The 26671-nt window shown below is 40.0% G+C and overlaps 1 protein-coding gene across 1 annotated transcript in view; it reads left to right on the top strand.

The window, feature by feature from the left end:
• Window positions 1-352: 352 nt before the first annotated feature.
• COL1A2 (collagen type I alpha 2 chain) overlaps window positions 353-26671 on the top strand; it is a 38731-nt gene continuing 12412 nt past the window's right edge. The window contains exons 1-32 of the mRNA XM_065666357.1: window positions 353-570; window positions 2689-2699; window positions 3345-3362; window positions 4036-4071; window positions 5723-5806; window positions 7145-7201; window positions 9258-9302; window positions 9406-9459; window positions 9768-9821; window positions 10209-10262; window positions 10758-10811; window positions 11095-11148; window positions 12800-12844; window positions 13055-13108; window positions 13215-13259; window positions 15686-15739; window positions 17251-17349; window positions 17435-17479; window positions 17587-17685; window positions 18209-18262; window positions 18362-18469; window positions 19323-19376; window positions 19482-19580; window positions 20442-20495; window positions 20871-20969; window positions 21732-21785; window positions 22448-22501; window positions 22628-22681; window positions 22782-22835; window positions 23652-23696; window positions 24752-24850; window positions 25540-25647. Of these exons, the coding sequence (XP_065522429.1) occupies window positions 501-570; window positions 2689-2699; window positions 3345-3362; window positions 4036-4071; window positions 5723-5806; window positions 7145-7201; window positions 9258-9302; window positions 9406-9459; window positions 9768-9821; window positions 10209-10262; window positions 10758-10811; window positions 11095-11148; window positions 12800-12844; window positions 13055-13108; window positions 13215-13259; window positions 15686-15739; window positions 17251-17349; window positions 17435-17479; window positions 17587-17685; window positions 18209-18262; window positions 18362-18469; window positions 19323-19376; window positions 19482-19580; window positions 20442-20495; window positions 20871-20969; window positions 21732-21785; window positions 22448-22501; window positions 22628-22681; window positions 22782-22835; window positions 23652-23696; window positions 24752-24850; window positions 25540-25647 (1968 nt within the window). The 5' untranslated portion in view covers window positions 353-500. The remainder of the gene's footprint in view (window positions 571-2688; window positions 2700-3344; window positions 3363-4035; window positions 4072-5722; window positions 5807-7144; window positions 7202-9257; window positions 9303-9405; window positions 9460-9767; window positions 9822-10208; window positions 10263-10757; window positions 10812-11094; window positions 11149-12799; window positions 12845-13054; window positions 13109-13214; window positions 13260-15685; window positions 15740-17250; window positions 17350-17434; window positions 17480-17586; window positions 17686-18208; window positions 18263-18361; window positions 18470-19322; window positions 19377-19481; window positions 19581-20441; window positions 20496-20870; window positions 20970-21731; window positions 21786-22447; window positions 22502-22627; window positions 22682-22781; window positions 22836-23651; window positions 23697-24751; window positions 24851-25539; window positions 25648-26671) is intronic.

Raw genomic sequence — 26671 nt, 5'->3', positions numbered from 1 at the left:
GCGAGGCTCGGGGCCGCGCAGCCCTGAAAAGCGGGGCGAGGGGCGGGGTAACGCTGGAAAAAAAACAAACCCTTAAATAAAAAAACGGGACGAAGAGTCAGATTTTCCTCCCGAAAGCCTCAAAAGTGTCCACGTCCTCAAAGCATGGAACCAATTTACGGTCGCCGCCTCTCCCCCCCTCCCCATCCTTCCCTCCTCCCCATCCCCTCCGCTGCCAACGCTGCCGCGCCGGGCCGGAGACACGGGGCACGTGACGGCCTGGGAGCCGCGCGGGCCCCGCGCTCCCATTGGCTGCGCGGGCGCCGGTGACTCGCGGCCCCGGGACCCTCCTGCGGTATAAATAGGGCGGAGCGGGTCTTGATTAGTTTAGCATCCCGGGCAGCAGGTTTCCGCTAGGGTTGGAGTTACTCAGGACTGTATGCCTGCGCCCCATAGGTAATAGCTAACCACCGACCCGGGGGCTCTGCACCACAAGGAGTCTGCATGTCTTGCAACTAGACATGCTCAGCTTTGTGGATACGCGGATTGTGTTGCTGCTTGCAGTAACTTCATACCTAGCAACAGGCCAACGTAAGTGCTTTCAGCTTGCTCGTGGCATGGGGGGTGTCAGGGGATGGCTGTCCCTGACAGGGGTTCAGGAGGGGCTGACCCTCTGCGCTCTGCCCAGACCTCTTTCCCCACGGATGGTAGCCTGCGGGGAGCTGCTGCTTCCCAAGCTGTAGAGTCCAGCTTTTACAACTGCCACCACCTCTGTCCCGGATCAGAATCCAGCTATTTTTCCCTCAGAAATAGAAAAGGGTGGTAAAAGGCCAACGAGGACCCCGCTCCTCACCCAAACCCCAAAAAGACGGATGGGCTTGTATCCAAAGGAGAATGCAAAGCCCTAATCCAAGCGCAGCTGCTTAAGGGCTAGGAGGAGAGTGTGCGGCGAGTGGAAGACCCGAGGTTGCATCCGGACTACGTTTTGCTGAGACTTGAGGCACGGCTCCGGAGGCGGGGAGCCGGGTGGAGAGGTAGAGCGGTGCCTTGCAGCCTCCCTCTGAGGGGAGGCCGGGAGGCTCGGTACGGGACACGCTGCCGCCGCGGCCCGCCGCTTATAGCGGCGCCGCCTGGCGGCGCAACGGGATCCCTGGTTGCGCGCCCTCCGGCTCGGTCGGGGAAAGCCGTCGGGGGCTCCCCTGGTGGCTCCCGCACATTGAGCCCGGCCTCCGAGAGGTATCCGGAGAGGGAAAGACTGTATGAGGAAGGGAAGGAATACTTCAGGGAAGAGGATTTAGTCCCCGCTCCTTCATGAGGGGGAAGCGCAGCTCTCCACACACATAATGCGGAGGGGGAGGACCGCGCCCCGCGCGCTAGACTCGTAAACCGAAGCGTTCCCCGTCTTCCGTGCCGGCAGCATCCCGTGCAGACCCCTCTGCCCCTCGCCGCTTTCCTCCGCGAGACTAGCTTTGGCCTGGGGTTTGGCTGCGTTCCTGGGCGGAGGAGGGAGGGCGCAGCCGCGCGCTGCCCTCTCCTGGGGGCTCCCCGGAAGATGCCCCCCGCGCCCCGCCGGCCGTGTTGGGGCCGTTCGGAAGGGCCGGCCGGACTGAGGCCTGTCCCGGCACACAGCAGCCGCTCCCCCCGGTGGCATCCGACCATCCCAGGGTGACGGGCAGCAGCGGCAGCGGCTGACGAGGCGGAACGGTTCGCCTGGGCATTCCCCCGCACCCACGAACCCCGGTTTTCCCGAAGACCTTGTAGTCACCAGTGTCACCATCACCTGGGGGCAGTAGTGGTTTTAAAGTGGAGCTAGTAGAGGCGATCGGTGTTCTCCTTGCTATTTCAGTGCTTTGTGGCGTTCAGCACTTCAGGTGTTACCTGTCTGCTGGACTGCATGAATCATCTGAATTTAGTGTGATCATACATCGCCAAAGTGACACTTTGTAGAAAAACACCCCAAAACCTGTTAGCTAGTAGTCGAATCGCTGGCATTAAAGTGTGGTGTGAGACTTTTGTACTATGGTAAGTTTCAGCTCAAAGATAGATTTTTAATTTAAATTTAATTCAGGCAACAGATTGCTTGAAATTTAGAAAACAGATTTTTGAAAATTAGAATATCCAACTGATTAAGAAGAGCATACTTAATAGTAAATAGCATGCAGAAAGAAAGTTATTTCCTATTTTGTGTTTAATGGCTTCAAAACTGTTCTGTTACACATACTGACGTTTTACAGGAAATTGTGCAAATAGGTATATTTGGATAGGACCATGCCCCATAAAAAGTGAGATGGGGCTATTTACATTAAGATTATTTCTACAATTTATTATCTTCACGTCGGCCTGTCTGGGTTCATTCATTTGTTGCATGCAGACACGTGAAAATACGTATGTGCATTTTTTTCCCGTGGAGATACAGTCAAGCATATTTAAAGCAGGCTTATAGAAGATATCTGGCTTTTTACCATATCAGACATATTACTTGTTCTAATTTCATTAACAAGTCAGTTTTGAGTTTGGCAATCTCACCTGTGAGTCTTTACAGTTTAAGATAATCACCTTAAAAATGAGAAATTACATCAAGAATATGTTCCTTGCATTAAGAAATGTAAATTTGCCATTTGACTTAAAAGCACTGAAATGTAAAATTTGCAAAAATAACTGAGTCCATGCTCTAATTATCTTTTTTTTTTTTCCCCCTTCTTTTTCCAGATGTGAGTGAGGTCAGTATAACTAATTTTTTTTTTTTTGATCGCTTATGGGCACTCATCTTCAACTAACTGGCTAGACTTCTCTTTCATGGCAGTGTTATTTATTAAGGTTAATGCCCAAGATGGTCATGGAAAGATACCAATTAAATCCTGAAGGGACTGCCTGGAAAGGTACCCACCCCAATTTCTCAAGTGGGACGGCCTTTTTAAGAGACTGCCTTCATAGGTGTAAAGACCATGAGGAGAAAGTAACAGAGCAGTAGTGTTTGGACATTATACCTGGCGGTTTGGATTGGAGATAGCTCTACTTTAAAGCCAGTCTTACAGTCTAAATTTCATTGCACAGAAGGATTATGAAAGAACTCAGGTGTGACTTTTTTTTTTATGCCAGTTTTATACGCTGTAATAGATATAAAATTGTCAGTCTTCAACAAAATGTTCTAACGTAGTTACATGTATCTTTGCTAGATAATAAACTCCTAGCTAAGTTGCTCCTAAATTATTATAAGAAGTAACTTGAAACCATAGGGTATACTGAAATATACTGTACAGAGAAAAAGTAGGTAAGAAGATGAGTCCAAGTTTATATTTTATTTTAGTTTAAAATATTGAGAGAAACTGTATGCTTTTTTTAATTATCTTCTCTATTTTTTCCAGGGAACTGCAGGGCGGAAGGTAAGCATATTTATTTTTCTTGCGTGGGAATGGAGATGATATTGGATATTCTTAGGCAGATTAATATTTGGTTGAATATGGGATAAAAGGAAAACTGACTACATTCATTATTTTCAGTGTTAGCTGTAGCAGAAGAACTGTGAGTATGAAGTAAAAAGGAGGGAACAATAGGCGCAGCATCTTAGCAACAGAGTAAATTCAAATATTGGATTTAAGCTGCATTACCCAAGAGCAGAACTAAGCCTACCAAGAACTGAACTGCATCAAAGTGACATTCTTGTTCAATCAGAGTTCCTTTGGAAAGACTTACATTAATGGAACACAAGCAATATCCATACAGGTCTAAAAATATAAGTAAATTCTATTTTATACCTGAAATTTGCTGTTAAATTAGAGCAAATTACTCATTAGAGACTAAAACCAACTTTGCAAGTACTTCTGTGGACTGTGCAGTGATACTTTTAACTGATGTAGTAATGACAGTGACTTACATATTTCCAGTAGCTTACTATGGAAAAAGAATATACTGCCTGTGGAAAGTAGCAATTGGACCTGCATGTGTGGTCTGCTTTCCTTTTTCTGTGTACACTAATTATTTTTAATGTATCTGTTTCCCTGTGTTGTCCTGGAAAATTTCTGTGGTAACTCATTAAGTTTTATTTTCTTCTGGCAGGGCCCTAGAGGAGACAAAGGGCCGCAGGGAGAAAGGGTAAGGAATTAGACTGACGTTCAGTTGTTTGTGATCTTTGAACAGCAGTTGTTGGAAGACCAGTAGGAAAAAACTAAGTTTAGGATTGATGTGAGAGTAAATTAATGTAAGCACAGAAGCTTCCCTGTACAATTTCATTACAAAGAAATGAAGTTACTTATGTACCAAATTCTGCCCTGGCAATACCTCACCAAACTATTGTGGTCATTGTGGCTGAGCAGATGTGGTTGAATTCAGGCAGCAGCCTAGAACTCCAAGTAGTGGTTTTAAAAACTTTTTTTCCATTGCCCACAGTGAAAATAGTGTATGAAAATGCAGAAAGGGAAGTTGACACATAAAGATGTAATCTTTGAACAGTATGGTATGTGGATAAGCTGTCTACATCAAACCTGAATAGATAAAGCTAGCTTCAAGGATCGTTCATTTTCTGTGCCTCCAAAGATGGCTTGAAAAAGCTCTTTTCTTGGCAGTCAGGTGTTTGTCATCTACCTTCTGTTAGTCAAAGCAGATACTGGACTGTTAAAGGCTACTGTAAAGTAACCATAAATAAAGACAGTTGAATAATTTAATTGTAATGTTAATTTATTTTGCTGATGGCTGCTTTTCTGATTTGCTTCTGCATTATTGCTGCTTTTTTTTAAGTGGTATTCTGAAATTCAAATCCTTATCCAGGCAGTGTGTAATTATCATGTGTCTTTTTTGTATCTTGAAAATGAAAATGGCATAGTAGTGATAGGTAGCTCTTAAAGATTTGTTAGGTCATAATATGCTGACAAACATAATGAGAACTATTAGGAAGAGTGTATCCATGTGGTCAACTGAATATTTGCTTCAGTCTACCGCTAGCTAAATTTGTTTCATGAAGTGAAATACATGCTTTGTCCTGATGGCAGCAAGGCTGATCTTGCTCCTTTAGAAATACTTAAGGCTTTTATAATGGATTTTATCTAGCACTGAACTGGGTCCAAAATACAGACAAAATAAAATACCTCACCTCCATTGTCACGATGGCAAAACTTGAATATCTTTGTGCATCAAGGATGAAAGAATATACGGGCAAATGTTGCTGCATGCATATAATTTCTGGTTGTTGTAAAAGAAATTCCAACAGCGGTAGCAGAGTGATAGCATCAAAAATACATAGAAGAGCACTGCTTTATTGTCATAGAATTTGTAATTGTACCAGCAAATAGCATAGACTGATTAAAAACTGGTTCTCAAATTGCTTTGGATCTATGTTAGTTCATACCAGTAGGGCTGACTTCTGTCAGTTCTTTTGGTCAAATTTTAGGCTCTTGCTAGCAGAATCTGACAGGCAGTTTGGGTCCATGTGGTTTACTTGGGGTTTGTGGATCCAAAATTCGATTGCTTAAAGTGAAATTTCCCAATTTGGAGATTATGCTTTGGTACCGTAGATTCAGTATTGCCCCCATAAATCTCAAATATGAAACTACACTTAATATCTGGTTTGAGATGTGACAAGACAATGTAAATTCAGGCTATGCTCATTTTCTCACTATTGAAAGTGCATATATAGTACTGCTGTAGTACGTGCTGTAGGTGCCTGGCTGTTAATGAATTTATCACTTCAGATATTTCTTTAACCACTTCTAATGTTCACTTTATAATCCTTTTTTTTTTTTGACTCTAGGGTCCACCAGGTCCACCAGGCAGAGATGGTGAAGATGGTCTACCAGGTCCTCCAGGCCCCCCTGGTCCTCCAGGTCTTGGCGGAGTAAGGCATCCAAACTTTCCATTACTGAAACCAATAATCTGTGCTTTGTGATTAAGACTAAATGTACATCTGCTGGAAAACACTGAAGTTGCATTGGAGGAAAGTATATAGTCTCTCGTGATCGGCAAAAAATTGACGGTCCCAGTCTCCTTGGGATGTATATTTGCCATGGCAAATTTGGGTTCTGTATTCATCAGGGACTTATGCCCAGGAGCAAATCAACCATGTTAATTATCCTTAAATTTATACAGCCATAATGTGTATGGATTAGAAATCAAGTAAGTAAAACCTGTGCTGTTAAGCAGATAGAGAAAAGAAACAACACATTGTGGGTTCAAGAGACAGCAACTGTATTGGAACAGGCTGGAGACTACCCTTAAGCTGAAAGTTCATACTTGAAAGTCCTTCAGGATTTTAGCATATCTTCCTTTAGAATTTTTCATTTCTATCTGTATTCATGCTGCAAAACCTAAGTGGACTGTGTTGCATACAAACTTTTTGCGGAAGTGTCTATCATGTATTCTCTGCAGAATTCTGGCTTTAACTCTTTGCTTGCCATTAGCTCACACAGGGAGCATGAAGACATAGTGTCTTATTGTTCAAATTTAGTAAATCCTCCTGCATGGAAGAATACTCTCTTGCCTTCAGTATGAATAACAATAATTTATTTCGCTATTAGCAAACCCCAAACTGCTTTCACTGATTTCTAGTTTTAATATGCTAATAAAACAAGAAAAGGATTTTTGACTGTGTTGTATAGAACTTTTTCCATTTTAGTGGAGAGAGAAAATGTACTAGATGCATATTTGCCTACAAAACTTATACGGATAGAAGATCAAAAATCCAGTGCGGAGTTTCTGAGGCTGCATGATCCTCAGATCTTTTTGAAGGTGGAAGCCCCACCTCATCCAGTAGCCCATCAGGGCTGGTACAAGTATTTTACTTAACCAATGCAGTGAAAAAATACGCACAACTTCCCTCATTGGAAATTAGGTAGAATGATTTGAGGGTTTCAAGTAAGTTTTCAACTTTAAATGAGTACTGAGTTTACATTCTTAATTTTCAGTTCACACTATTGCAGTGCCTCTCTGTCAGTAGTGCATAGATACTTGAGGCCACTGCGCGAAAGGGCCTTCCTAGTAAAATCAAATTTTTTCTGGAAACCTGAAAGTGAGTAGAAATGTATTTATGATAGGACCATGTTTACTGAGTTTTACATATGCTACTTCAACATACTGTATAGCAAGTCTGATGGTAGTTAAATGTAGCATGATAATTATCAACATTTTTTAAGTAAAATTTGTAGTATGTTAATTTCAAACTTTTTATCACCTACAGAACTTCGCTGCTCAATATGATCCCTCTAAAGCAGCTGATTTTGGCCCTGGACCTATGGTAGGTATATGATTTAGCACTTGATAACTTGCATAGATAACACATTTGCTATTTTCCGTTGAGTCTAATCCAGCTGTAGTAATGCAAAGCATAGTGTTAAAATTAGTCTTTTGATCATATATCGAGTCAAACTGTGAATTGATTCTTTAATGTAGGACAATGTAAAGTGCTTGAAATATAGCCCTAGGACTTGAAATATGGTCTTGGGACTGTATATTTAATTTGAATATAGCACTTATGGGCCTTGTGCTTTAATTCTGTCTGTTGACCACACTTTTATGAATAAATGAATCTTATAATCTGATGTCAGGTAGCACGTACTTTGATACAGTATTACTTTACCCATAATGAAACAGATTGTGTTTTATGAATGAGAAATTATAAAGCTGCTGTCTAAAGCAGACATTGGTCTAGAAAATAACTCAATAGCTCAGCTCCAGCTGATGACCATTTTTCTCGCATGGCTGTTAAACCCTTTTGATATCCTTGGATTGCACAGCCTCGGTAGGAAATTGGCCACCGCGTTCGGTTCTCCAAAACTGAATGTTAGTACTTGCTACAAAGCTATTTCTGGGAAGAAATCTGTATCAGTTACTGCATGCTATGTTCACATGGACATTTAAGAAGTCTATTGACTCTCTACATTGATTTCTGCCCCTTCCTGATGTTAGCAGATATTTTCAGTGTGCATAGACAGCAGAATATGGGTTAAATTCACCACGCTTACCAACATCACAGACAATGCATCTGATGGGTGAGCAGCAAGATGAAGGCTGCTCAGGTTTATTCTGGGTCAAGTGTTTGTTTCCCTTCTCAAAAATATTGTAATATTAAATGATTTTTTAAAAATATTTTGGCATCCACTTAGATACTAAATATAGGAAAATGGGAGTATCTTTAATCAAGTTCTGCCCTCAGTGTCTGACAAGATGAAAATGTAGATGAAGATTTATTTGGGGTGTCACAATTTCTAAGTTTCAATTTTTGAATCAGTTAGGGTTCACCTGGCAGAAACAGAAATAGAATCTACCTCCCGTGAGGAATTTTTAAATTTCATAAAGAAAATGTGGGAGACTGGGAATTTAGAAAAGGAGGCAAAACCATTATGGAATATAATTTGTGAAGAGATTCACAGGGTTTATGCAGCACATGTGATTCAGACTGTTCAGAATTAGTTATTTTTCCTAGAATTACTGCATATTTTTATAGCAATTTCTGTTGTCACATCTCATAAAACATTCATTTGGACAATAGGAGCCTAAATTAAATTTCACTAAAAGTTGCTTGCTTAGTAAAGCTTAAGACAACTATTAAGAAAGTGCAGTAATCTATGGAAATTTCTTCTTTAAGAGAGATTTTTGATCCTTTTTTCAAGATGTATGTAAATTCTGAATTCAGTCAAGAAGAGTATGTTAGTGACTTTGTAGGTGAAATGAAGAGAATTTAATAGAAAACAATGAAATATTTAAATAGAAATGGATCATTATTTGAAATGGATGATTACGCAGTATGCCCAAGAGTTGTTTGATTTCTTTCCGAAGTTGTGTGTGAACCTGCCAATTCATGGTAATACTGCCATTTATTTATCTTTATTTTTCCCTTTTACATCTCTACAACTTTAATGAGCTTTTTCTCTAACATCTCTTCTTGAAAATTATGATAAAATTGACAGGCCCAAAAATATAGTCTTTCTTAATCTGTTGTTATGACCCTCATCTTTAAACTCTGCATTTAGCTTATAGGAAAGGAGAAGGCGCATAGAAGAATGAACCAGTGCGCTTACTGACAAGCTAGAATAGATCACAGGGTTCCCAGCCATAATGGTATGTTCCTAATCACCTCTGTGCTAATTCTTCCATTAGAAGATCTATTTGCACTTGGACTGCCTGTGCAAATTCATGCAGAACTTGTAACTTCCTCTAACTTGATTTGGACATTGCACACTGAAAACTGTAAGGCTTACCAATATTCTAGGAATAACAGGAATTGGTGTTATAGATGAGTTTATATAACGGTGATTTTTTTAAAAAAGTGTTTTGTAATTTTTCTCCCCTAGGGTTTAATGGGACCTAGAGGCCCACCTGGAGCATCTGGACCCCCTGTAAGTACAGTCTTAGCTCTCCTACAGATTAATAAACATTGACGTATCTGGAAAATCACAAATAGCTTGTTCAAACACTAACAAAATCTCCCCCCTTCTGTAGGGTCCTCCTGGTTTTCAAGGTGTTCCTGGTGAGCCTGGTGAACCTGGTCAAACAGTAAGTACAGGTTTCACATACAGACACTGTTAGAATCAGAAATAGGACAATGAAGTAGGCTTTTAATGCTTAGGCCCCTTTCTCCTATCCATATGCACATCCTTGAATGTTTCAATTGGATATTCCTGGTTGGTCCGGTTACAGACACAGAGCTGAACACTCAGGTTCAAACTCCTTCAGACTAAATCATAATCATAAAGTGCAAAGTCAGTTATGCTCCACCTGTGCCCCAACTCAAGTCAGAAACCAGGGAAAAAACTTATCTGAAAAATTGATGCTTGAAGTAATCCTCACCCTATTTTTAACAGGGTCCCCAGGGTCCTCGTGGTCCCCCTGGTCCTCCAGGAAAGGCTGGTGAAGATGTAAGTGGTTACTGAATGTTTCTAATTTCTTCTGGGGCTGTGATTCAACTTTAACATTAAGTCATTGTTCAGCAAAGCATTCAATTTGCCATAATTTTTTACATTGTTCTCTAATACTGAATAGAATCTTTGAAATAATTATTTTACAACACAAGAGATGCTGTATGTTGGATATGTACAGAAAAATGGATAACTTTAAAACTTCTTCAAATAAATTATTTAACTTCCTGAGTACAGGGAGAAGGAAACATGAAAGCTAACAAGCTGTCTGTAATTATTGGAAAAGTTAGAAACTTAGACAATGTCTTTTCTTTTTAAGAATGGTTTCTGTTGTTATTTTATTAAATAAGCTTTCCTTCTTAGTGCATTTTTACTGCCTTTTTGTAGGGCCACCCTGGCAAACCTGGAAGACCTGGTGAGAGGGGTGTTGCTGGCCCTCAGGTATGTAGCAGTCTGCTGTAGACAATGCAAAACAGTTCTATCAGTCAAACCTAACGGCATTCCTGCATTGCACCTTTAACTATCTAGTAATATTTCTTATATGGATTAACCAAAATTCAGTTCGTACCTTCAGGGATATCATATAGTTAAGTATTTGTTTTGTGTTCCCGCTCCATAAGTAAAGCTAGTGTAATTAGTAACAGAATTGACATAGTGATGAGTTACATAGGCACAGATGAGGTGGCACCTTGGTATAGAAAACTAAAACAGCTGTGCTATCACATGTTAATACATGAAATTTCTGAGAGTCAGAACTGGAAAATCAAGTTGATTACTGTTAGTCTTGGAACAAGTCTGGTCCACTGTGCTCCTCACTTGAAGTATCACAGCCCAGATCTACCAATTAATTTTATTGAAAGACTTAGTCTTTTCCTTTCTCTTTAACTGCACTATATAATATGAGAGACAATCATTCATGCATTGTGTGTTTTTTAGGGTGCTCGTGGTTTCCCTGGAACTCCTGGTCTGCCTGGCTTCAAGGGAATTAGGGTGAGTATGTGCATAATTTCCCTGATTGGTTATGATTGACAGCACTTCAGCATACTGAAAACCCCTGGAAATACCCTCAAAGTTAAGAGTGTGTGAACCTCTTTAAAGATTTTACTATCTCCTGATATGAAAGACTGATTTGGGTTTTTTTTTTTTTAATTTTAAGATTATATTAGAAAATAATTTTGTATGGAAAGAAGGCTTTGCCTTACAAGACTAGGAGTTTTTGCATAGCCATTTGCAGGAGAATATATAATAATATCTATTTTTCTACTTAATATAGGGACACAATGGTCTGGATGGTCAAAAGGGACAACCTGGTACTCCTGGCAACAAGGTAAAGATGACATCTGAAAATGTAGGATGCATTTGTAGCTTTTCCTAGCAAAAGACATACGAAGTCCCGTCCAATTAGTTTTCCATGTTGTCATTAAATGTTGCCCAGCTGCAATAATCTAGATGTCGGTGGGTGTGTGTATAGCAAATATGGGCACCTTAACATGAGAAATCATTCCTGGGGCCTTATTCTTGAGTCCTTATTAAAGTTTGTACTTCCTGTTGAGTAAGAGCTGCAGAACTGAGCTCCTAATGGTCGACTACCGAGCAGCACTTAAGACTGATTTATGGATTGTGTTTTGCATTTTGGTGGCATTTTAAGGCACACTAAAATGAAAATATCTATTTTTTTCTACAAAATTCTGCCATGTGAGAGACCTGCTCCAGTCTGCTAAAAATTTGGATAGGTGCAGTGCTCTTCCGGGTTAAAGCTAAATGATCTTCACAGTCTTTTTCCCATTTTACCTTCTTTGGATTAGTGCACACTAGAAGTCTATCCTTAAAAAGTTTCTAAATATGGTCCAGAAACATCTCTATTGGACTCTTCCTCTCTTGGTTTCTTCTTCTATTCCTCATCATTGACTAATGGCAGTTTTCTTAAACACTACCACAACACTGGGCTGTAGGAAATTTTAATGCTGCTGACTTATTCACAGGAGATTTATATTCAGTAGCTTTTGATATAGCAATGAGAAGCTCAAATACTAATCCTCCCTCTTGCTTCTTTCTAAGAGCTTAGCTCTACTTGCTTATAGAGTTGGTAATTGTAACATAGCATTCTGCAATATCACTGCAAGTTGTTAACCTTCAGTAAAAGTTTGGTCAAGAGACAGCAAATACTCAGTCTGCCAGTACTGGAGATTAAGGGCAGACAAAGCAATTAAGTAAAGAACCGTTATTAGTAAGAGTGCTAATCTGACTGCAAAACACAAGCATAATCAATGAATGTCACTCATGATGTAACTATGCTGAAAGCAGTGATGAAGGCAAATACTTGTGCTGTTTGCAGCATGTAAGACTGCATGTATTCAGATATGTTTAGGATTCAAGGGCCTTAAGACTAATCTTGTCACTATAGACCAACCTAGACCAGCTGCAGTCTTGTTCAGAGCACTTAGTACTAAAGGGACAGGAGTCATGTTTTAATGGCTCTCCGTCATACCTCAGTATTATTGGTCCTACGTTAAAAATACCTGAGGCAGATCCTAATTTCCAGGCATTTAACAGGAACTTTGTCACCTTAACCTAAGGCAGTGTAAAGCATTATTCTGCTTCTGCTCTAGTTAAAAAACAGCTGCTGATTGGTCCGAATTGGTAGTTGACTACCCAGGCCCTATCTCTTAAGTGCATGCTACAGAGTAAGTATCAGAATAAATAAAGGGGGTAAAGGAAACTAACATGGGTAGGTGAAGTGACTTGCTCCGGCCCTCCTCTCCTAAGAAGATTCCAGCTGGTCATGTTCCAGTATGTGCACGGACAGTCACAGTCTCTGCATCCTCAGGATTTGATGTGCAGTTATTTTATACTGTGGTTCAGGCACTACAGAAAACAAAGATAGTATCCAGCAGTTGAATATGTCTCTAGATGGTGTTGTGTTGTCTGTCCAAAGCATCCTTTAAGAAATTCAAGCCTGCAAACTTTCTTTTTCATAGGGAGAACCTGGTGCCCCTGGTGAAAATGGTACCCCAGGACAACCTGTAAGTATTTACTGCTGCTGCGGAAAACGATAATATGATAGATATGGTTCAGCCAACGTTTGATCAGTTTTTGCCGTCAGTGACACTCTAGCTAGCTAGATACTCTAGTGTAATAGCATGTGAATATTTAGAACAGAATTGCCTGGCTGCAAATCTATATATCTTTGTTCAGTGAATGGATTAAATGAGTCAGTTTAATTTTTCTTTCAGGGTGCTCGTGGTCTCCCTGGTGAGAGAGGAAGAATAGGAGCCCCTGGACCAGCTGTAAGTAGCTTCCCATCTGCCTGTCATCATGACCAGCCACTTGCTGTGGCATTCTCTGATCTTCGAATCTCTCTTCAAACTCTTTTATGATGTTCTCTCCTCACAGGGCGCTCGTGGAAGTGATGGCAGTGCTGGCCCCACTGGACCTGCTGTAAGTTTCATTCTTGATCTTTGACAGTCTGGTTCCATTAGGCCTCATGTCTCTTTCTGTTGATAAGAGTATTTCTCAGGCTTCTTAGAAGTTGACTGTGTGGACGTTCTTAACAAAGTTCTTTGTTGCTTCATCCAAGAAGAACTGACGAAACATAAACCTTTTGCAGACAATATCCTGAGAGCTTCAGGATTTATAGAAAATGCATCTGTATCAAAGGAACCAAATATTCTGTCATTTGCACTGATGAGTTCATAGGGAAACAGTGATCAGAATTCTGATTTCCAACAGTCTAACAGAACAGTTCTCATCCCAAAACTAAGACTTTATGCCTTTAACATATATATACCATGCACATGTTGTAGATGACTATATGTACCCTTAAACTATTATATGCAGTCCAGGACTCAGCTTTGCACCAGCAGCATTGTCCTGTCTAACAGGAGCTAACCTGTTTCATTCACCACCTGATACCTGAATTAGGTGAGTTAGGCTGGAAGGCCAGTAAGATCCAACTGTCCTGATCTGAGTGGTAAACAGTAACTATACAAATAAGCACTAATCCAATGCAGATTTGTCCCTTTAATAGGAATTACTGTCACCATAGCATACCACTGACTTCAGTAAATCTCATTTGTTTTAGTGAAATAAATGTGTGTACAAGGGCATATTTTTGAAGCCTAAAAAAAAAAAAGTCAGGAATAGCCCAGAATAGTTTTTCCTTCCTGCTTTCAAAATTTAAATGAGTGATGAAGCTGTACTTGGTTCTGTTAATTTTGCTAACTCCTTGTCACTTGAAACATCTGTTATACTTTACTGTAGTAGAATGTTAGCATAGGTACTAATTTCACTTCATTTCTCCCATATGGATATTTAAAAAATACGTGGTTGGGCATTTATATTGCAGGCAAACAGAGAACTTATAGCTGAGATCTGATGTTACAGTTTGTAGTAGAACCAAAGCCTTTTAGCTGCTTGAAGGCAATTGAGTTACTATAGGAAAAATATTCAGGAGCTGCTGATTGCGGAGGTATCGCTGGTAATGGGCAGGAGCAGGGAGCTGCATTGTGTCCCAGTGCCTATGCCAGGCTGAAGTTATTTTACACATACTTAGGTTATGATGCTGTAAACATTCTGCATAGCACTTACTATCACTCTTTCTAAAAAAATAAAACAAATAATGTTTTATTCTCCTTGCCACTGGGAATTTAAAACATAAAAAGAGTCACTGCAGTGGAAATTCTAGTAGTATATATTTACATACATATCTTAAAGGGTGTTTTATCTTTTTTTCTCTGTTTATGCAAAACCAGTGAGAATTCCAGGTACTCAGTTCTTAAGAGTAGATTATAGAATGTTGGAAGGCAGTTCCTCTTTGCTGTAGCAGCTGACCCATTAAATTCTCTTGGATTTGCAAAGCAGTTTTATAATAGTATTTATAATTGAAATATGTTAGCTTACGAAGAAGTAGATATCAATCCCCAATGGCTGTGAATGAGTTGAATAATTCATTAATAATTGAGTAAAAACCATCCCTTTGTATGCATTAAAAATAAACAAAGGCTATGAATCCACCAGTGTATCTTCTCTTGTCATGTCTGGGTTCTGTACATTAGGAAGCTTGTCCCATCATAATTACATATCTCATAGCAATAGCTAGATATAGCAGGATCAGTAGAAGTCCCTGTTCAAGCTGACATGCCATTCATTCCCTTTGACATGAAAGAAAACTCAACCCCACACAATATAACAGACAAGCATTGGAGTTACGTGTGTTCACTGCCTCAAATATATATGATCTAGGCATGAATCAAGATTTCTAATCTATTTGCATGTTAGAATCAGTTCCTGCCCTAAGTTGCTGTTAAGCCTGATCCAATTCCTAGTACTGACCTAAATACAAGTTGTGCAAAGCACTGGCTTGTGAAGTGGTGCAGAGATCTTACCAACCCTCTGCCCATGGGTGAAGAAGGACAAAGTCTGTCATCAATCCAGGGCTCTTGTGTGCGGCCAGTAGTCCAGAAGGACTACTGGTCTGAAAGCGTACACAGTTACTCCTGCACAGTAAATGTGCTGGAAACAGCCACCTCAGATGTATATATGCAGGACGCAGTGCTCCCCTTCATTCATTGTGGGACTGTGCAGCAAGACACCTTGTCTGCCTCTGCCCATTCTCTCTTTATCCTTACTCAGGTGTCTGGCCTCAAGGCAAAGTTTTACAAATTGTTGTTTAATTCACACTTTTTAAAAACTGTTCTTAACTGTTCGTAGTGAACCAAATTTGTCAGTTTGGAGTTGCAAAAGGCAGCTGATATTCTGAGATGGTAGTGTGTGGAAATGTATCTTGTTAATGCTTACTTCAGCAGGCAAGATGTTTCTGTCATTACTGAATACCTTTACCTAACTGCTTCCCTTTAATTTCCTAGGGTCCTATTGGTGCTGCTGGTCCTCCAGGCTTCCCTGGTGCTCCTGGTGCTAAGGTATGAACATCTGATTCTACTGGTACATTTGGTAGTGAAGATGAAATATAGTAACTAGTATTGCTAGGTAGCAAAAACACACCCTCTCTGTAAGGGCAATTAGTTGCAGATCAGGATGAGGGTGAATCCCTGCAGTATTTGAAGAAGACCTACTATGAAAGCTAATTTACAAACAGCAGTTATTTCACAGCTGAAAACTATCTTTAGGCAGGCTCAGGAAGGCATGTAACCTGTTCTTTTTTCTTACTGCTTCCTATTGTGAACTGCTACTTTGCTCATTTATTATGATCCATGTCACCCTTCGAAGGTGTGTGCATCACTTTAGAGAAGTAGCGGAGGACCAAGAAGCTGCAGTCGAGTATCAGGCTCCTGCCAACCCAGGTTCTTGAAATTAAAAAGTGAAGAAATTGCATTGAAACTTTTCAGGTTTAGAGCAGTACCATTTTTGCTCTTACAGAATGTGACTTAGATAGTTCAGTTTATTGCCCAGATCTTAGCATTTTTACCTGGGTAAGAGTCTCATTGTTTTGAATTTTAATTTGTCCAGGGAAGGAGAGAGGATTTAGGGCGAGAGTATTCCATATACTGCATTTACAATATTCACTGACCATTTGCCAGGAAGCTCAGAGCTGAATGCACATAGAGATAGTGTGATACAGTTTTTCACCCTCACACAGGTACATGAATTCCATGTCACAGCAGATGAAACTCTTGCCTTGATCCACCTGTAGAAGAAAATAGAGTGTTATTTGCTAGATCTCGTAATACTAACTGCAGGGAAGATGAGAAAATTGAGATCCCATTCTGGTTATTCTTGTTAAAAGGCAAGACTTTTGGAAAGCATGATGTCTTCTCTGATGCAGATGTGAGTGTTGTTACAGCATGTAATTTCAAGAGAAGGCTGCCTATGCGTCTAGGGTGAATTCTGACTACTTAGAGAATTGCAGAAGAGAGGTTTTGCTAATATTCAGGGGTTTTATAGTATATTTAGTGAATACAAGCTTCCGAGAGTAAAACCAAGAGCCTTTTCCTGTAATTTACTCCACTGTGAACACTATCCTATAGCTCTCTGATCAGGCATCATTTTGCATTAGTGCAATGCATCTAGGGTGCAAGATAACTGTCAGTTAGGTCTCCTACACTGAGGCATCTCAGGCCAATGCTGGAGGCACATGGCTGCAGATAAGACTGGAATCTTAATTCTGATTTTCTAGATCAACCTTCTTTGTAAACCTTGGCAATAATGAAGCTTTTCAGATACGCTGAGCATCTGTTGTTCCTGTGTTAGCCATCAGCCTTGATGGAGCCTAGCTAGACATCTCAGCTTCTGTGACTTTAAAATCCAATAAAAGCTCTCGGCCTCTTGATTTCCTGGCCTCTGAAGTAGGAATATATATACGTATATATAATTATCATATTAACATCAGGATAATACAGGATTGCTCCACTATTGCCCTAACACCCCTAATACTGTGTGCACTGACAGAGGGCTCTGTCCTTCTCGCAAACAGGGTGAAATCGGACCTGCTGGTCATGTTGGTCCTAGTGGTCCTGCTGGCCCAAGAGGAGAGATTGGACTTCCTGGCTCTAGTGGTCCTGTTGGCCCTCCAGTGAGTAACTTGCCAGATTTCATCTATTGTCGGATACGTGCACTTGAGACTCTGAAATAACCATTACTGTTATCTTTCTTAATAGGGGAACCCTGGTGCTAATGGTCTCCCAGGGGCTAAAGGTGCAGCTGTAAGTACACCCATACTCACACTTCTTTGCTCTAAAAAAACCCAATTCAGTTAATGCAATAGAAAAGATAATGGGCTCATAATACCTTTTTCCCCTCTGCTGGACAGGGTCTTCCCGGTGTTGCTGGAGCTCCTGGTCTGCCTGGTCCCCGTGGTATTCCTGGTCCTCCTGGCCCCTCTGGTCCTAGTGGTGCTAGAGGACTTGTGGTAAGTTACTTTGTTTATGTCTTCATCTGAAAAGTGGTCACAGTGTCCTCTATTGTAAAAAATTTCCTCTGGATATATTTTTCTATTAAATGCAGGCATTTTTTCTTGCTCCACTATAAACATTGCAGTTCTTTTCTGTGCCTCGCTGCTTGCTTCAAATGCTGAGACTGAAGAGGTTCACTTTGCATTCACTTCGAGTGCAAGGGTTGTTAAGCTCTGTCCATGTTGGTAGTATTGAGAGATGTGGCAGCGGTCTCACAAACAGGCCTTCAATGGGTATCCTCAGTGTAGGGACCAACCCTGAATGTGTGAATTACTGTCATTTCTAAGCATCTTTTAACATGCCTTTTTTCATGCCTGTTAAGCCAAAAATACAGTTTATGTTCACTGACCATGTATGACAGTAGAGGAGGACATGGCACTAGATGATGAAGTTGTTGGATTAATGAAAAGCTGTTGAGGTAGACGAGAGATTTTTGAAATTATGCTTAATTCTATGATCTCTTTTTGTTTTGGACTCTAGGGTGAACCAGGCCCTGCTGGTCCCAAGGGAGAAAGTGGTAACAAGGGTGAGCCTGTAAGTATGGCAACATGTGAAGGTTTTTTTCAATTAAAAAGCCTGATACTATCCGAAACAAGGCATCTGATTTCTTCTTTTACTCTTTGCTTGAAATAGGGTGCTGCTGGACCCGCTGGCCCTCCTGGTCCTAGTGGTGAGGAAGGCAAGAGAGGCAGCAACGGTGAACCTGGCTCTGCTGGTCCCCCGGGCCCTGCTGGTCTAAGAGTAGGTTTTCTTTTTATGTTCCAGAAGTAGAAGCAAAAACGAAATAAAGCTACAATCACAAAGGCAAATTAAGTAATTATGAGTAATTTAATTTCCATTAATGCTATTAAGCAAAAATCGTTTGCAGTTTTGAGCATTTTGATTAGTTGGGACCAAACCTACTTTTGCTTGGTATTAATGATGTTTACTATCTTATCCTTGAAGTAATTAGAGGTTGCTTTGATTTATCCACTGTATAATAGTGAATTATCTTTGATTACTCGTAAAGCTTTGTGATGGGTTTAACAGCTTAAAATAGGTAATTGGCTCACACAGAATGTGAGGCAAAAAATTTCAGTTCAAGTGTGCCTAGTAACCTTTTCAGTCAGTGAGGAAACCACTCCATGAACTTCAGGAGGCATGTGGTTTCATACGTTGAAAGAATTCACAGGAAAATAATAGGTAAAATGACAGTGTTTCCACCAGACTTTTTCCTTTGGTAGAGAGAAAGATTCAGTGTTGAACCTTGGGTAGGGTTTACAGAGTCACAGAGAAGCCAGTAACTCTCTACAGAGAAGTGAACATAAGACGGTATGGGCCAGGCTGTGGGATCCTAGCTGCTTGCTAGGGCCATTATTAGATTACAGTGAACACTGAAAATGCTCTGATACAAGCAGATTAGAACTTGAAGGAATCTCAAGGAAGTGTATTTTTTCACAATATACATTTACACTGAGGTGTATGTGCTTGGGCCTGCACTTAGCTCAAATTCAGTGGACCTGCTTGGAAGGCTGAAATTTAGTAAGCATTATACACTCCACAGGAACAGATTTATTTCTTTCCCTTTCTAGATTTGTTTTGTGTTCACTTGCAGGGTGTGCCTGGATCTCGTGGTCTCCCTGGAGCTGATGGCAGAGCTGGTGTTATGGTAAGATTTTTGTCTGGGTCACTATTTGTAAATCATCTTCTCTAATACACAGATGTGTGATGTGTTTTGCTACCCCTGCCTAATTTAATGTATTTATTTTGGTAGGGACCTGCTGGTAACCGTGGTGCTAGTGGGCCTGTTGGTGCTAAGGGTCCTAATGGTGATGCTGGCCGTCCTGGTGAGCCTGGTCTTATGGGTCCAAGAGTAAGTTTGAACTATGTGATGTAAGTTTGAACTGTGCAAAAAGAAAATTACTTACAATTTAGGGCAAAATTATTCAGAAATCCAACTGCAAAAATTCAGTCTGTGCATCTGTGCTAATGCCAGGGCACTTCCACCACTCTATTGAAAAAGCATCCATGAGGAAATGATTAAGAGCCATCAAAATGTTTCTTGAAATAAGTTGTTTGTGCGTGGTGGCATTCGATTGCCTTGTCATGGAGCAGTGGTCCCTTGTACTGGATACTGCATTGACTTCTGAGAGGGGTTCAACTTGTGATTATTTACGAGGTATGATCATTGAGATCGCAGCTGAAGTATGTGTGTGTCCTCTTTAACTAATTAAAAGAAAAGCAAACCCTACTAAAATGATGTGAGATGACTGATCTCAATTATTTCAGTTTTATTTTGCAAATTACTTCACTGAAAACAACCATCCAATTTTAGTGGTGCTGGCTGCAATCAGGTTATGTCCATGCCATTGTCCTTTATCCTCTTTAATCTACTCTTTCTCTTTTACCCCACCTCATGAAGCGGAAGTTTTCAATGCACATGTGAACTATTAGGCATCTACAAACATTTAAGCCCATTCTCTGCTAAAGTACAGCCTAAATTACTTTATCTGAGTGAAAAAGGCATTTACCAAGACTGATTTTCAGCTGGCATGGGAGAGCACACTACCAAATTAAACTTGATTGATGTAAACTTGATGAGATGTACAGCCCTGTTTCCACAGCGTATATTGATAACTTGGTGTCTGTGTGTGTATGCAGAAATGTAGGAAAAAACCTGGCTAATTGTTGAGTGAGTTTTCCTTCTGAAAACATTAAATCTTTCCTTTCTCAGGGTCTCCCAGGTCAGCCTGGAAGCCCAGGCCCTGCTGGCAAGGAAGGTCCTGTTGTAAGTACTTTGGTTTTCAGTTTCCCCGTTGCATGTAAAACATTGACATAAACTGAGATTTTAAAAAGCAGAGATCTCAGCAATGAGCGCTAACACAACCCTTTGTAAAACCAGCACGGTTTTTCATCATATTACTCACAAGATCAGTGAGAAACTTTCCATTCATTTCTGTGGTCTCAGATCAAGCCTATGTCCTGGAAGAAGAAATACACAGTTCTACAAAAAGGACAAAAATGGAGAAATGCATGAGGATGCAATGTATAAACAGTGTTTAAAAGTTAAATGGCACTTGCTTACTGTCAGTACACATTTCTCCTTAGACTGAACTCTAATTAAAATACCCTCGCCATTTAATAGTATCATTTCTTTTCCTAGGGTTTCCCTGGAGCAGATGGTAGGGTTGGACCAATTGGTCCAGCTGGTAATAGAGGTGAGCCTGGCAACATTGGATTCCCTGGACCAAAAGGTCCCACTGTAAGTACAATACAAAAACTTTCTATTACTATTTCTATTACTTTCAATCACTATTTCCAGACTAACCTGTAGGTCCCCAACTGTAACAATCAAACACATCCTCCAGTGTCCTCCTGTACTGCTTAAAGGATGGCATCCAAGAGTTCTGTTTTACATTATTTTCCAGTTTTCTAAAATATGATTAACAATGAAACAACAAATGACAACCAGTTTAATTAGTGTAGTAATATTTGGACATTGGATTTATTAGAATAATATATATGTATTTTCTGCATGTCTGTTTTATCATTTCTGTATATACACTTCAGTAAAAGTTCTGTAAAGGTTGGCCACCAAGCTTAACAATGCTCTGGAACTGAAACTTATGTATGGAGCACAATCCAAAGCTCACTTAATTTAGAAGAAAAGCTACCTGTGCAGTGGGGCTCTTGACATGTCACACCGAGGCCACATATAACAATAATAATCTCCTGGATTTGTGGTGTTGCTATACATATACACACGTATAGACACATATATAGTGTACTGCAGGGTGTACTGTGCAGAGTGTCATCAGTTATGATCTCAGAAAATAAAGGAATGGAGTTTTGAAAACTGAGCTATTCCAAAAGGCAGATGGAACTTGTGGGTGTTTTAATTAGGGTTAAGGAAATATTACAATACATGTCCTGGCAAGGAGTGGATCAGTGTCTCTTTAGTAGCTTAAACTGAATCTAACATGAAGTCTTGGTTAACTTTTGTATCTTTTGCTTTCAACTTCAGGGTGAACCTGGCAAACCTGGTGAAAAAGGCAATGTTGGTCTTGCTGGCCCACGGGTATGTGGATATGTTTCCTTTATCAACCTCCAGAGATAAAAAAGTAGATTTTCAAAACCTCTGTAATAAGATAGCATTGTCTTCTGTGAGCATGAATAGATGATGAAATAGAAAAGCACTTGGGAATGCATTTATCTAGCTTCCTATCAGTTGGAACAATTACTTAAGGGATAAATGAAAACTACCATTCTTGAGTATTAATTGGGTAAAAAATTATGGGGTATTAGCTTCCTATGAAGAGGAAAAAATAGCACTCTCTGTGCAGATTTTCAAGGACAGTGTATGGTTTCTAATTCACCCTATTTCCACCTGAAATTTCCAACTTCTTACAGTTGAAAGTTACCAATTTTTCCATTTAAGGGACCAAATAATTGGTCTGTTGTAGGAATAACGCTCAGGTTATATCAGCAAGGTTCCCATAATCTGTAATTCAAAAAGAAGTTCCCTTAAGGACGAACATGCTGCAATAACCGAAAGAATCACCAGAATTTAAAAGTATAAGCATCCTGAGTACCCTTCGACAGGGAAGCTCTTACAATTAAATGGTTGTGTTCAAAATACACAGCCAAAAACCTTTAGTTTCAGCACAGAATCCCTTTCGGGAGATGTTATTCATAACAAATCAAAGCTTTGATAACAGCTTTCTACTTGAACATACTTAGGGTGCTCCTGGTCCAGAGGGAAATAACGGTGCTCAAGGTCCTCCTGGAGTCACTGTAAGTAACAGCTTCTGCACAGATGCAATCTGTGAATTACTTTTCATTAATTAGACTTCCAATTTTAGAATCTGTTTTCCTGTGTTTTTCCTTCCAAGTTAATCCCTTGGTTTTCATTCCATCCAGGGCAACCAAGGTGGAAAGGGTGAACAAGGTCCCGCTGGCCCTCCTGGCTTCCAGGTAAGTAACTATGTGCTCTGCTCAATCTTATCTATGGTTTACCAAGCATCTTAAGAGCTTCTGCTTTAACTTTATTTTATTCTTGTTTCTTTACACTTAGGGTCTGCCAGGTCCCTCAGGTCCAGCAGGTGAAGCTGGTAAACCAGGTGAAAGGGTGAGTGACAGATACAGTATTCCACAAGTAGGGGCAGGCATTGCATAAGCATTATGTTTACAATTGCATATGTGCCTGTTGTATCCATTTGCCAAAGCTAAGCAATCCATGTTGTATGCAAAATTTAATACTCCCTTTTGTTAAAGCTGGCCAGAAATTATCAAGGTCCATTGGAATTTGCAACACGCTTCTTTTTTCAAAGTTCTGGTATGAAACTGAGTGAAGCCGGTCCTTTGCTTTTCAGGTCTAAAACATGCCTCCTTCTCTGAAAGACAAGATAGTACATGAAAAATGTTTTACTTCAAATTTCTTTTGAAATCTTCAAGGTTCAATTTAACCATGTTACTCCAGTTGTATGCTTCTGCACCTCAGTTGATTTCAGTGAATTGACAGTGGTGTACAACTGAAGTAGTTCTGTGGCAAGTCAGGCTCTAAGTTCTGCTCAGAGTGTGATGTAATCTGCAAACTGTGAATCCTATGTGTCATAACCACCTTTAACCTTTATAGTTACATCTCTCTAAGTCCCTGTATAAGAGTTTACATTGCATGAACCTGAAAAATGAGCTTGAAATTTAATAGCTAACTCTTTCTTCAGATGAGAAATTACCATCTCATGTGTGCTTTGAAATATTGTGCAGCTATATGAAAAGGGTTTATTTCTGTGTATCTAAAAGACTGGGTTTAGTCTGAATATTTTTCAATATGCTACTGCAATTTGAGAAGTATTTCTATTTACTGTTAGGAAACAAAGCACAATTTAAGCTGATAGGTTTGCCTTTAGAAATAAGCTTTATCAATATGCCTGCTTTCTTCTAGGGTCTTCATGGTGAATTTGGTGTCCCTGGTCCTGCTGGCCCACGAGTGAGTAACTCGTTTAAAATCTAATACAGACTTTTGTAATGTGTTCCATGATAATAGTAGCTATGTACTTTTCCATGTTTCTCAAGATAAACAAATATGCCAACCCTTCTTCCTGATGACAAGAGCTTCCACCTTTGTGATAATCTGCATATTTCATAAACATATTTCTTCCTTTTCTGCCTCTCATTAACAAAATGTATGTAAAAATAATTGAAAGATCTATTAATTGGGGAGCATCACTATACTTTAAATTAGCCTTCTGCATCATTGGTGCTTCCTAGCAGTGTGCTATCTCTCTTTGAGTCAGTTCTTTGACTACATTTTAGATTCTCAAACAAACTCCCAGATTCTCCATCATAACTAAAAATATGCATTATGCCTTATCAGATTATTCATTGTTGTCCAGCTTTATCACACTGGGATAATTTGGCATGTCTTTAACGAAGAAAATTAACGCTATCCCAGCCCAAACAAGGGGCTAAACTGGAATTGCTATCTTTGATAGATCCATTGTGCATTTAAGCCCATTTCTGGCTACTTCCATGTCTACAGATGGCCTCTGTTTCAGAATTTGTCCTTATACCTGTTATAATATACAGGTCACATCAGCAGGCTTTAGCTGTCACCTTTATTTTCCAATATTCACCAGTCATTTGCCACTGTAAAAATAATTTGCCAATTACTATGGCTCTAATTTCACTAAAATCGGTTATCTGCCTTCTAACTGGTATCAGAAGCTCCATTTGACAATAGAATGCAAAACAGCGTTGCCAGAGTGAGCACAGCAGCCAAAATCCATGTTCAGGAAGTACTTGTACTTTGTCAGCTGTTATCATCCTGCAAGAGTTTAATTAATCACTTTGCTCTTTTTGTGTCAAAAGCTAGAGCCAGTTCTCATAACCAGTTCAGTTAATATCTGCACAATTCTAATGCAGTTCTTAATGGTTTGTTCAAATAAAAATGTATTCCATTGTCATTGCTACTAGTCAGTGCTTTTAAACCTCTAAGCCTCAGAACAGTTCAAGGCAGAACTCAAATCAGACTGTCTCCTGCAGGGTGAACGTGGTCCTCCTGGTGAAAGCGGTGCTGTTGGTCCTGCCGGTCCCATCGGAAGCCGTGGTCCAGCTGGCCCACCAGGCCCTGATGGTAACAAGGTATGCCTCTTCCAGCTTCCATTGCCTTACCACTGAATTCCTAAGAGCATAAATGATTACTGGTAATCGGTAGCTACCTATATACCATAGCTCCTGGGTCATTTCTTCAAGTGGTAAAGCCCCATCTCAGCTAGTCTACACTAGTACTAAAGGTTCTTATGTTTAACACTATAGATGATAGGAGAGGAATTCCAGTTTGGACTCAGTTTGAATATAGCCTGTCAGCTGGGTATACTATTCTGTTTTGAGATAGGGTCCAAGATTTTGGCAGAAATTCATTCTGACTTCTGTGTGTATTCACCTCTACTTACACACAGGAAGTTCTTGTGTCTTGTAAGAAATATTTCCCCCAAAATATTAGCTCAATAATGAGCAGTCATCTAACAAAATAACATAGGCTGATGCTAGCTGAATTAGTCTTAGTTTTCAAGATTTTCATGGGTAGTCCTACAGAAGTTTAGTTTGGGTTATGGGACACCCTAAAACCTCAGGAGCCCACAGAATCAGAGAGAGTGTTCATGCCCAGCGTCTTCACTAGCTGAAAAAATAAAATAATAGCTTAAGACAAAATACTGCTTCTCTCACTGTTTACAGGCAAGCAGAATGATGAGCAAAGTAGTAATCACAGAAGTTTGTTCCAAATTACGTGGATGATTTGACTGATTTACATAATATCCTGTTGCTCCTAGGGTGAGCCTGGCAATGCTGGTGCTGCTGGTGGTCCTGGTCCTGCTGGCCCTGGTGGAATCCCTGGAGAGAGAGGTGTTGCTGGTGTTCCAGGAGGCAAGGGTGAAAAGGTAAAGGGGACAACCTGATTTGTTACTGCAGGCACAGGTTTGGAAGATACTCAAATTTCATTAACTTAAAAACCCTGCAGGTTACCCCAGTACACCTTTTATTTACTGTGAAATTGTATTACTCAGTAGTCAGTAAGTAGAGAGTTTGTTGGTCTGACAGGCTGACAGTCTTTTCTAAGATTGTATTTTGCTTTTTGCTCAGCATTTGGAGTAGTGGCAGCTAGATCTTTACAGGATTGGTTAACAATGAGCTTATCTTTACCAAAGAAATACTAAAGCTGTCTTTGAGTGCAGGCTTTATAGTAGGCATGGGCCTGCTGATCACGAAGGACTGAGTCTCTGATCAGATCTGTGACTGCTCTAGGTCCAGTGACTGTGATACAAGTGAACAAGAATGAAACTTGACTATGAAACAAGTAAATACAAGTTACAAAATTTTCATTACTATATCAGTTTTCTATCATTTTAGCCAATGTAAACCCTTATAGAAAGCTGTGGAGTCTGTTTGCAAGTCCTGTTGCCACCTCTGGTTAATCCATTATCTATAAAATTGATTTTTATCTTGGTATGTACATCTCATCCCATATTCTCTTCTGTTCATTATTTAAACTGAGATTTCTAGAACTGCTTTATTTGTGTTGACTGAAAAAATTCATGGCATAAATGGAGTTGTAAGGAAATGAAGATGAAAATTGCTGGCAACTTTCTATAAAACACTATTTTACTGAAATGCAGATAAATGTAGGCTGTGTTAAAAAAAGAAAAAAAGAGAGAGAGTGCTGGTCTGATTTCTTGACACTTGTCATAGCCTGGATGTAATTTCTTGTTACACATTTTATGTGACCACTCGTACGACATAATTTTTAACAATAGTTTTCCTGCTTCAAATAGAAAGTGTAATATGAATACTCAAAAGGATTCTGCTTATGATTATTTCTTGACTAAAAGAAAAGGGATTTTGAGTGGGACTTTACATTCATAATTTGGAACATACATCATCTTGGTTTTGAATTTTTTATTACAA

This window comes from Lathamus discolor, chromosome 2 (assembly GCF_037157495.1).
Source record: "Lathamus discolor isolate bLatDis1 chromosome 2, bLatDis1.hap1, whole genome shotgun sequence".
In the NCBI taxonomy this organism is placed as follows: domain Eukaryota; kingdom Metazoa; phylum Chordata; class Aves; order Psittaciformes; family Psittacidae; genus Lathamus; species Lathamus discolor.
This window is presented reverse-complemented; position numbering and strand designations above follow the sequence as displayed.